The sequence below is a fragment of the Alexandromys fortis genome, unplaced genomic scaffold (assembly GCF_014885135.2).
Source record: "Alexandromys fortis isolate MF-2015 unplaced genomic scaffold, M_Fortis_MF-2015_v1.1 scaffold_5, whole genome shotgun sequence".
NCBI lineage: Eukaryota > Metazoa > Chordata > Mammalia > Rodentia > Cricetidae > Alexandromys > Alexandromys fortis.
Genome location: NW_026067924.1, coordinates 8133655 through 8145435, shown reverse-complemented (window position 1 = coordinate 8145435; position 11781 = coordinate 8133655). Strand labels below are relative to the sequence as shown.

Below are 11781 nucleotides of genomic sequence, written 5' to 3'. Positions count from 1 at the left end.
ACTAAGAGAAACTATCAAGATAAAGGCATAGAGACTGGAGAGATGGTTCAGCAGTTCGGAGCTAGTACTGCTCTTAGGGAGGACCCAAGCTCACTTCCTAGCACCCATTTTTGCAGGTCACAGCCACCTGTAAACCACTGTACCTTCTGCTCCAGGAGATCCAACCCCTCTGCCCTCCACAGACACCTGCACACATACCCACACTTTAACTCTTAAAGAATTTAGACATAACAGCTTTGTGAATAAGATTCCAACAGCTCCAGAAATGACAAGATGTGGATTCCAAAAACCGGACTTGTGCCATTTATCTGATAAGGCCACTTGGTCCATGATGTGCCTCAGGCTACAAAAGAGCTCCCCAGAGCAATCAAGTGTGACTGACATTCCTAAATACTTGGGGCTGTGCATCTGCTGCCCTCTGGTGTCAGTCTGAAGGGAGCTTCAGGTTCATCTACTATGGGCTAAAGAGGGCACAGCAGGGCTGCAAAGCCCAGCTCCCTATAGGATAAGTCTTACTTCCTGAGGCACCTGTACACATTTAAGTAATGGGTTTCCTTTTTGCAGCTGTATGTCCTGGCATTCAATCTTTCCTCTACCTCTGAGACAGCAACCACAACTGGGCCTTTGGTGATCAATGATATTTATTAAAAGCTAGTTCTAATCAGAGAAATGAAACCAAAACTGAAAATAAGATGATGCCCCCAAAATAATCAAAATCCACACCTCAGAAAAAAGTTAATAGCTACCTGATAGTGCCTTCTAAGGAAATGCTCCAAAATTTGACCAATTGAATCCTTTTGGATAGAGCCAAAGGCAAGCCTTGTACACAGTTCCCTATGTCAAATGACACCTAGGCCAGTGGTTCTCAACCCTTTATGAGGGTCAAACAACCCTTTTACCAAGATTACCTAAGATAACTGGAAAACACAGATATCTACATTACAATCCATAATAGTAGCAAAATTACAGTTATGAAGTAGAAATGAAAATAATTTAATGGTTGGGATCACCACAACATGAGGAACTATGTTAAAAGGTTGCAGCATTAGGAAAGTTGAGAACCACTGCCCTAAGCAATTTAGTGAGAAATAGTCCAATATCAGACCCTAAACAAAGTACAGCTAAAGGGTAGGGAACACAGGTGGGAAAAAAAACTGATTGATCAAGGAAGAAAATCTGTTCTACTTAGAGGATGAAATTGAAGAATTGAGGAGCATCAGACTTTCACCACAAGAAACTTCCTCCTCAAATTTTCTACCACAATTTGAACCTGCCACAATAAAAAAAATCAGAAACTGTAGGTATTGAATTATAGGGAAAACATATTTCATATATTTTGTCCTTACACTGAGAAGAGATTCGTTTTTAGTAACTGGTACTTAATTTTCTCTCAAGAACATTTAAAGTGCTATTTACCCGTGGGGGTAATTTCTAACCAGTTCTTTCCCTACCTTTGTTACTTCCAGAGGGAGCTGTAAGTTCAGCATGGGACTCAGGCCAGTCCAAGAATGCCGTACTTCTGTGACTCTAGCTTCTGAGGCTGCATCATAACAAAGGAAAAAGCAATAGCATCAGGGTGAGACCAGAGGCCACAGACTTCTGAAAAGAAAAGCCATTCACCACATGTCTCTTGGTATTTTGAGCAATATTCAACACATTGAATTAGCTACTAAAACATACAGAGTTGTCTAGAAACAGTACAACTGTCAGTTATAAGTGCACTGCCTGCCAGCTACCCATCTACATTAATACATACTCTAAAAGCAAGTAGAAAATTAGTATCCTTCATTTGGTGAGGATTCTGGAGGGACAGAAAGAAAAGACCCTAAGTGAGTTCCAGCACATGTGGGATCTGCTATGTGGAATAAGGATCTCTAAGGAGCCTTCCCAGCCACCAACCTGGACCTAAACAAACCTAACTTCAGCCACTTTCTCTGTAGATAAGCCTAATGACACCTTTGTTCTTCTGGGTCAGAGGAGTGAGCAGACATACCACAACCCTTACACCCCCTGGCCCCTGAGCCTTTTCAGAATGCTGCCTGCCTGCACTTCCCATGGTGGCCTATTACTTTCCTTACCACTCTAGACCAGTACCAGTCTTAGCAAACCTACTGTTGGCTAAGCCACACATTCTTCAGCCTACAGGATACTTGAGCTAGGGTGTATTCACTATATATCCTGTCCAACACATCAAAATGCTTTACTCAGGAAATAATGGCTTGATGTCTCAAGTATTTAAACAAGTGATTGTGCTTGTTGTCCCTTGTGTCAAGTTAAAGCAATCTTTTGCTTTCTCCCTGCTCCCCTCCCCCGCTTTTGTACTGGGGTATAAAAGCATATGGAAAATAAACATCGGCGGATTCAGTATTCACTGAGTTGCCCTCCCAGTACTATCCTATGTCTCCGTATTTCTTTTGTATCTCTGTCTATTCTGCCTAACATCTCTAATCCATGCACCCCTACCCTGAAACGTAAGAACCCAACATGCAAATCAAAACAACTCTGAGATTCCATCTTACACCTGCCAGAATAGCTGTAGGTTTGCTTTCCATTCTTGTCTATTTTTCAAAGGAAGCGCAGTCTCAAAGAGTAAACTGGAGTCCCTGGAGTCCCACAACAGCGTCTAGTCTTTCTTTCTATAAACTCTAGATTAGCTGGATTAAGAACCAAATAAATTGTTCCTTGGATTTTCTTTCAATCACCAGTTGTGGTTTGAATGAAAATGGTCCCCAGAGGCCCTTAAGGAGTAGCACTATTAGGAGGTGTGGCCTTGTTGGAGGAAGTAAGTCACTGGGAATGGGCTTTGATGTTTCAGAAGGTCAAGCCAGTCCCAGTGTCTCTCTTTTCCTGCTACCTGACAATTCAGATGTAGAACTCTTAGCTACCTCTCCAGCTCAGTGTCTGCCTGCATACTGCTATGCTTCCCACCATGATAACGTAAGCCAACCCCAATTAAATATTTCCTTATAAGAGCTGCCATGGTCATGACTATAGAAATTCTGCAGTCACAAATGGAGCCCACAAAAACTGAAACCTTGAAGACGTAAAACTTTTCAATTTGACAAGGGCTTGAACCAAATCTTCCTGCTTTCCTCTTTCTTCCTCTATCTTAGCTCCAGACAGGGTGAACTTATGGAAGCAAGTGACAGTAGGCAGCAAAAGCCCCAGTTTTCTGCATGCAGACTGGAAATATAAGTCTCCTAGAAGCAGAAAGTACTAGGTAAACCACCAGGAGGAAGAAAAACAAGCAGAGGAAAGCAGCACTATAAAGTTTATATTGATATCTAGGATCGTTTCAGAGCTTCATCTGTATGGAACTGACCTAAATCAGCATGCCAAAGACACTGAGAACTAAACTAAACTAAAAAAAAAAAGAAGAAGAAAAAAAAGTAGTATTTGGGGCACTGAATAAATATGCCCATGGAAAACAAAGATCAAACCTGTGTGGCCTGACACTCACCATGTTGGTAGCTAGATAAACAAAACAAACAGCATTCCTTATAGATATTGACTAGCACCCAGCCCTACCTAACAACCCAAAGAATCCATAATGAAATCCAAAATCATTTGGCTTTCAAAGTGCCAGTAAGTCTCAACCTGCATGGGAAGGAACAAATCAAAGATTCCAACCCAGATATTAAGTAGATATTACTCATCTCTGAACAGTAGTTCTGGGTCTTCTCTTCTGATATTTGTACAGAAGAGTATACTCATAGATAGACTTTAAAACAAAAACTTTACAATACATTCATTGTAGCAGTTATAAAAGTGCGACAATAAAAGATCTTTGTCCTTGTAAGATGTGACTTAAACAATAGCTTAGCAAAATGTGTGAAGATGAATGGTGTAGGAGGTCCTTCTTTGTGTTGCATTCATTGGTTAATAAATGAATTAACTGCTTTGGGCCTGTTAGGGCAGAACTTAGGTAGGCAGAGAAGACAGAACTGAATTCTGGGAGGAAGAAAGGCGGATAGGGGAGAACCACCATGGAGCCACCAGAGTCAGACATTCTGAATCTTTCCCATGTGGTGATATACAGATTAATAGAAATGGGTTAAATCAAGATATGAGCGTAAGCCAATAAGAGGCTAGAGATAATGGGCCAAGCAGTGATTTAATTAATACAATTTCTGTGTGGTTATTTCGGGGCTAGCCAGGCACCGGAAAGAACAAGCAGCCCCTCCCTACAACAGATAAAGCATAAGATAAAGACAACGTGAGCGTAGCAAAATGTCCACAACTTTGAGCAGGGTATTTATTAACCGCACTATTTCTGAAACAAGCCTTAGGAAGTTCTCCACAATTTTATGGTCTCTCTTTTCATCCCAGTCCCGGGTTACCATAGATCTTTCTGTAATGCCCAATAAATAAAATATTAATACTATACAATTTTCCATCTTTTGTGTCTGGCTTCTTTTGGTTAGCAGAGTGCTCCTGAGAGTCATGCATGTTAAATGTATTAGTGGAATCAATAGGTTTGAAAATGTTGGAATTTTAAACATAAAATTATTGAAAAATATCATGAGCCAACTGGATCCAATTGACAGTTATGGAACACTCTACCCAGCAAAACAGAATTACCCAGTTTCCAGGTTCTGCCTCTCTGGAGTGCCCAGACCAATGCATGCCATGACAGGCATCCATGTAGTCAGATGAAATGGTTTCAGTCTGTTAAGAAAAAAAAAAAAATCCCCTGTGCTTTCCTTATATATCCCTCTTCATTGTAAACTCTTGGCAGCCACTGGCCTTACAGAATCTCCATAGCTTTCCCTCATTGAGGATGTCATATTTGCAATCATATTGTGTAGGTTTTTTTTTAAAGACTGACTTCTCTTACTTAGAGATATACAAAAAACACCCCGAATTCCTTCATTCTAGAATTCATTCTAGTGCCAAGTAGTATTCCATTTACTATAGCTATTGAAAAGTAACTCATTTGCTTCCAAGTTTGGGCAATTATGAAAAGCTGCTGCAAAAATTCAGATACAGGGCTGGGAGAGATGGTTCAGAGGTTGGTCCTGCAAAGGACTTGTCATCCATAACTCCAGTTCCAGGAGATCCGATGCCCTCCTCTGACCTGCATGGGCACCAGGCACTAAAGCAATGCACAAACATGCCATCAAAACACTCATACATATAAAATAAACCTTTGAAAATTAATTCAGATACAGGGGCTAGAGATACGAGTCGGTTGCTAAAAAGCACTACTGCTCTCACGGAGGACCTGCTTAGTTCGCAGACCTACATTGGACAGCTCACCTCTAACTCCAGCTCCAGGGGACCTGTTGCCTTTCTATGGCCTCCGGGGGAATCTACACTCACGTATACATACTCAAAAAAAAAAAAAAAACTTAAAAGAAAAACCAAACCACAACTTCGGTACAGGAATCTGGGGAATACAGTTCCTTCAGCAAGCATGCAAACATAATGAACCTGAAATTAATTCCCAGAACCCGTGTAAAAAACCTGACCATGGCGACACTCCTGAAGCCAATGCCAGAGATGCAAAACCACGCAGGTTTCTGGGCTCACTAGTCAGCTAGCTTAGCCTACTCCACAAGCTAAAAGTGAGGCCTTAAAAAGCGCATGGTAGAGAGCTACTGAAGTGGACTTACAACCTTCACATGTGTGCAGCTTTGCGTGCGCGCACACCCTCAAATAAACAAAAATAAAAATAAAAACAACTTAGGTCCATGTGTCTGCACATTAGACTTATGTTCACGTGGGTACTACCAGTGTGTGAAACTGCTAAGTCATACAGTAACCCTAAAGATAATGTTTTGCATTCCTTCCATTTGTGAATGTTGGGAATTTTGGACATTTTATAAGTATTTTACATCAAAGCTGAGTTTCCCATAATGCCCTATGACACTGAGTATCTTTTTAATGCTTATCTGCATGGCGAGGTATCTGTTAAAAGGGCTGTGATTTTCTTAGGGTGGTGATTGTGTATGCTTCAGTAAGACTTCTTTGTGTCTTTTGTAGTCCTCTCTCGACTATCTTTTGACAATAAGTGATCGTTGTATTATGGTGCAACTGCTTAATGACACCATTAGTGACACTTATTTTTTTTTTCTTGAGATTTCACAATTACCATTTTAGAGGGCTACAAAAATAATCACATTTCTTCCTCGACAGCCCGCCGTGGCAGAGGAATGATATAGCCAGCTCTCGATCGCCGAGGTCGCACACGGTGCTTTCCTGCGGGCCAGGCTGACTCCGCCCTGACAGCAGCTATGGACACCTCTTGACAGGCTCTGTCAGAATCACCCGGAAAGCAAGGCGAATCCAGGATCGTCAAGCGAACGCGACCGCGGCCCGCCAGTTCCCGCTCACGTTCACCGCCCCGGGGCGTGAGCAGAGGCGGAGACAGAGGCCGACACAGCCTAGCGCCGCCCAGTGTAAGGAGCGCCGGTCGAGGAGGACGCGCAGCTCCCGGAGCGGTGTCAGGAGCGCAGGTGTCGGGAGCGCGGGTGTACACCGGTGCCGCTCACCTCCCGGGGGTCGAACCGCTGTGCGGAGCCTCGGAAGAGCGCGGTGTTCGCAGCGCCAGGCCGCGGGGAGCCCGGGCGTGGCTGGGCGCCGCTGCAGCGCCCAACTCGATCGCATCCTCGGCGGGGCCCGGTGCCATCCTGGCCCGGCAGCCACGGCGAGGCGCAGCCCCTGGCGCCCACCGCCCGTCCTTCCTCACCTGGGCCGGGGTGCTCGGCCGCGGAAAACGAAAGTAACTCTGGGGTTGACGCTGCGGTAAGTGGGCGCGGAGGCAGAGGCCGGGACCGCGGCTTGTTTCCTCAACAGCCGGCCCCCCGGAAGGGGCGGGCCCGCACGGTTCTAGTGCGTGGGCCAGGGGGCGGGGCTCGTTTCCGGAAGCGAGGTGGTGAGCGGGGCCGCCAGCGCACCCGGAAGTCGGAAGGCGCGGGTCTTGCCGTCTAGAGGGAGGTTGGACCCTTTTTTCCCCTTTTTGATATAGTTTTAGCTCAAGTCGCGACAGAAAGTGGACATCTGCGCCGTGGTCACGGCTATGGTGGGGGCAGTACGACAGGTGTTTCTCTTACTATTCTTTTGGTAAGGGCGATGGGTTGTTGAAGTGGTAGTGATCCAGCAAGGTTACGTGAATGTTCCTGGATCTACCAACCCTTCACAGGGTCGATTGCTGTTGTACTTGGGGTAGCAGGAAGTTGCAGAGCAATCAGTAGCTTTCATCATTAACGTAGAAGTGAGCTAGCAAATGAGGAGTGATCCACGACCTCAGCGAGAGAACGGGGTCAAACGTCCATGGCTTCTCCGGACTTTTATGGATTGCTGCAGACCCTCTCTGGGTTATGAAGAAGCTACGCCACCTCCTCTTCACCTTAAGTGTTGGACAGAGCCTCCTGAGGATGGATGGTGCGGTCCAGGGTGGCTCACTCTTTGTCTCTTGCAGGTCATCTGATTTCTTGCATATTTATTTGGGGCAGAGTGAAGCTGCTTTATTCAAGAAATTCCACAAAAGCCCTTCACTCTGTATCAAGCTGTTAATTCTTTCTTAACACACGAAAACTCATTGGCAGTGTGAACGTTGAGATGTAATAACTTGGTCATGTAATTTTGTCGCCACTGGAAAGACCCTGCTGAGGCTCTGTTGTATACTGAAAATAAAGACTAGTCTTGTTTAGAATGAAATTTTATTTTGTACTGTTGGCAAAGCAGCAGTAATGATTATCAACTTTAATTTTCATTTTTCTCTTTCTTTCCTGTTTTGACCCTCATACATAATGTTAAGCCTTCAGGACTGTATTAAGAAAGATGCCTAAGGTAACAACTTACAAACTAGGCATGGTACCGCTACTTATTAATTCATGATATGTTGATACCACCCGAAGAATCTGGGAATTGAATCAAAAGTGTAGTAGCTTCCCACACTTTGGACAGTATTCTGGCAAGTGGGTCTTACAATAAAAGCATGGATAATATTGATTTTATTTATTTTTCTTTTTTTCAAGACTGGGTTTCTCTTTGTAGCCCTGACTGTCCTGGTGCTCACTCTTTAGACCAGGTTGGCCTCAGACTCAGAACTCAGAGATCTGCCTGCCTCTGCCTCCTCAGTGCTGGCATTAAAGGCATGCTCCGCACCACTCCAGCTGAGACAGGGTCTCTATGTAGCTCTAACTGTCCTGAAGCTAACTATGTAGAAGTCCAGGCTGGCTTTGAATTCCCAGAAGTTCACCTGCCTCTGCCTCCTTGGTGCTGGTATTAAAGGCATGTATCACTGTGCCTGGTGACAATTTGGTCTTTGCATCTGGGGTTTTCAAAAGATAAATGATTATTTGCCTTTCTAGAAAGGTAGCATATATCAGAGAACTGAGAGCGGAAGTTTAGAGAATCCGTTCATTGCCAGTGAGTCGTTTAACCTCAGCTTTTAGTTTCTTTATTTGTAAATTGAAAATAGTCCCAATAAAGGTTAATTCATGGGTCATAATGTGCTCATGTATGCTTCGTTAAATTTTATTCCATCTTCACCTTTTGTTGGTAGTTTGATTCCTCGTCCATTGCCCTGTTTATAGACAAAGCACAGGCTGTTTTAATTAAAGAACCTTGAGCTTGCTTCTGATCAAATACCTGAGTAAGCCGGGTGGTGGTGGCGCATGCCTTTAATCCCAGCACTCAGGAGGCAGAGGCAGGCAGATCTCTGGGAGTTAGAGGCCAGCCTGGTCTACAAGAGCTAGTATAGGGGCGGGCACCAAAGCTACAGAGAAACCCTGTCCCAAAAAAAAAAAAACAAAAAACAAAAAAAAAAAAAACCAAATACCTGAGTAAAGACAGAATTCTGTTAGGAAAGAAGCGGGACACAATACGCAATTAGCATTCTCTCATTCTCTGTTCTCCTGCACTTATACGTGATTGTCATTGAGAAATTAAGAGAAAATTAAGTGGGTTTAAAGGGAGTCCACCCACTAAAGGGTGTGTGTGTGTGTATTTTTTTTCCTCCTGAAACATGGTGTAGTCCTGACTGGTCTGGAACTCACTAAGAAAGCTTGAACTCAAACAGTATTATATGTATATAATGTAGACCTATTTTGCTAGGGTTAATTTTGAAATTTCTTGGAATCTCTGATTTGTTTTAGTGGGAAGTTTTCACTCCCTATGGTTCTGCATTAATAATCATTTATCCCAAAATCCCATTCAAAAGAACATGATCTTAGTTGAAATTAGTTATGGCTTTCTAAAACAGGTCAACATGCCTTAGTTAACTCTTTAAAACATTGTTTGATCATCTGACTTTCTACCTTCATTCAGTGTTTTTGCAGTCCTTGGGTCTGCCTCAGTAAACTGTCCGCATGGCTCTCTCAAAATACACTGCTCATAAATTGGATGGGGCTCATCGGTATAGCACTTGACTGGCGTGTGTGCGGCCCTGGGTTCTGTCTCCAACACTGCCAGAAGATAGCAGCATACATAAAAACACTAAAGAAACTATTGAAAATCTGCCAAAAAGAGAGTCTGTGATAAGATCAGACTAGACTAATAAAACTCAAGATTAGAGGAAACCCTAACTTGGGTCCAGGGCCACGCTCCCTATGGATAGTAGAGGCCTTCCCTAGCTCCACACCGCTGGAGGCTGTACAGAGAAATTTCAGGAGGCCTAGCTAGGCCAGGGAGATAGCAGTGAGAACTTAAAAGGTTGAAATCATACACTTGAATTGGTGCATTTCAGGACATGACTGTAGTTTATTTGCTTTAGGCGTGCGTGCGTGTGTGTTTATTCAGTTTTTCTAGATAGGGTTTCTCTGTGTAGCCCTGTCTGTCCTGGAGCTCACTATATAGACCAGGCTGTCCTAGAACTCAAGAAATCCGCCTGCCTCTGCTTCCTGAGTGCTGGGATTAAATATATACACCACCACCAACCACCACCTGGCAAGAATTTTTTATGGTTTATCTATTTCTTTCTTCTTCTTCTTCTTTTTAAGCCTACGGCCCAGTATTCCTAGGTGGTCTCTCATCCAAGTGCCAGGCAATCCCTTTTTGTGTGTTCTTAAATGTTCCTTTTTTCCATGTGTATAAATGGTTTGCCTACATGTATGTATGTGCACCATTTGTGTACTTAGTAACTGTGAAGACTCAAATTCCCTTGAAGTGAAGTTTCAGGTGGCCTATGTATTGCCATGTGTGTGCTGAGAATAAAAACCAGGTCTCCTGCAAAAGTAGCAAGGACTCTTAATCACTAAGTCATTGCTCCACCACCACCCAAACTTTTTTTTTTTTCTTTTCTGAGACAGGATCTCACTGTGTAGCCCTAACTGGTCTGGAACTCACTAAGTAAGTTTGAATTCAAATGATCTCTCCTGCCTCTGTCTGCATGAGTTCTGGGATTAACAAGCACACCACCCACACCCATAAAACATTTTCATCCCGCATCACCTTTGAAAACTGTTAGCTGTATTTCAGAGAGGGAAGGGGTTCTAACAGCTCTTCTGTGCACACAAAAGGTAGCACATGCCTTCGTTGTTCTGTGTAAAGCTACTAGGAACATCACTGTGCGTAGCTTTGCCCATGGCTCAGGTTTGACTGATTCTTTCAAAACATAATTTTCTTATGAATAATATGTGTTTTTATAGAAAGCATAATTTTAAAAGGTATAAAAAAGAACCAGGCATGGTGAGCTATAATCTAACACTCCAGAAGCTGAGGCAAGAGGATCACAAATCTCAAGCCAGCTTAGGCACACAGCAAGACACTGACTTAACAAAAGTATACAGAAGAAAGCAAACATTTCCCCTACAGTGTAAATAAAATGTTGGTGAATATTTCTTATCATTCCCTATGCCTTTTATTCTTTACTAAATTGTCATATAGTTTATTTTATAAATGCTTTAAAATCTATTTAACTATATCCTTTATTCTTTAACAACTAAATAGTTCTTTAAAAATTTTTTAGCAGCTTAACAATTGTTTACCTCATGTTTGATTCTGCTAGGCACTAGGGACAGCGGCCAAACAAGTTCTTTGCTATTGTTGTTTCGGCTTTTTGCTTTTGTTTTTGTTTTTTGCCTGTGTAAACTTCATTAGAAACAATTTTTAAAACAGCTGTTTGAGAAGAGAAGTCCAAGCTCTGTAAATATCTCACAACAGGAAGTCTTAAGATGGGTCCCCCAGGAAGTGAGAGTACATGGACACCTGGCTGACCGGCAACCTCTAGTCTTTCTGACTAGGGTTTAAAATAATATGGTTGGGAGGGGCTCATGATGGTGTAACCCACGGAACTCGCAGGAGCTCATGGGCACTGGACCAACAGTCAGGAAGCCTGCATGGGACTGACTTAGGCCCTCTGTGTGAGTGACAGTTGTGTAGCTTAGTCTCTTAGTAAGGCTTCTAACAGTGAGAGCAGGACCTCTCCCTTGCTAGATTACGGTTACTTGGCCCTGCCTCAACCCTCAACAACTCGGTCCTGCCTCAATGTGATACACCATGCTTTGAGCAAATCCATGGAGGCCCGTCAGGAGTGGATAGGGAAGAGATAGATGGGAAAGGGGAGGGGAGGAGAGGAGGGAGGGAAAACTGGTTGGTATGTAAAATAAATGAAAAAAAAAAAACATTATTTAACTAAAAAATGGGGAAAAGGGCATGCCGTGAGATGGAGAAGACTAGGCAGGTCCACATGCCCTAGAGCATCTTTAGGAAATGAGGAATCAGGCCTGGAACATACGTTCATGTTTACACCTTCCGTCTTGATTCTCACAGACTGTCAGTGGGACTTGCTGGGTAGTCTTAACTCAGTGTATAAGCCTGAACTCAGCATGTGAG

General features: G+C 43.3%; 3 protein-coding genes across 6 annotated transcripts in view; 1 reads left to right on the top strand and 2 right to left on the bottom strand.

The window, feature by feature from the left end:
• Window positions 1–6116, bottom strand: part of LOC126501523 (serpin B6-like) — a 125024-nt gene extending 118908 nt beyond the window's left edge. The window contains exons 1-2 of the mRNA XM_050142224.1: window positions 6095–6116; window positions 1452–1540 (exon numbers count right to left, since the gene is read on the bottom strand). The gene's annotated coding sequence lies outside the window, so the exon portion shown is untranslated. The remainder of the gene's footprint in view (window positions 1–1451; window positions 1541–6094) is intronic.
• LOC126501521 (serpin B6) overlaps window positions 1–6733 on the bottom strand; it is a 110135-nt gene extending 103402 nt beyond the window's left edge. Inside the window, exons 1-2 of one of the 3 annotated variants that reach the window (XM_050142221.1) lie at window positions 6692–6733; window positions 1452–1540 (exon numbers count right to left, since the gene is read on the bottom strand). In XM_050142221.1, coding sequence (XP_049998178.1) covers window positions 1452–1487 — 36 coding nt within the window. In that variant the 5' untranslated portion in view covers window positions 1488–1540; window positions 6692–6733. Of the gene's footprint in view, window positions 1–1451; window positions 1541–6494; window positions 6627–6691 lie in introns of those variants that run through there. The other 2 variants (XM_050142217.1, XM_050142219.1) reach the window with 2 other exon arrangements.
• Ripk1 (receptor interacting serine/threonine kinase 1) overlaps window positions 6604–11781 on the top strand; it is a 31206-nt gene continuing 26028 nt past the window's right edge. Inside the window, exon 1 of one of the 2 annotated variants that reach the window (XM_050142212.1) lies at window positions 6604–6747. The gene's annotated coding sequence lies outside the window, so the exon portion shown is untranslated. Of the gene's footprint in view, window positions 6748–6875; window positions 6940–11781 lie in introns of those variants that run through there. The other variant, XM_050142213.1, reaches the window with a different exon arrangement.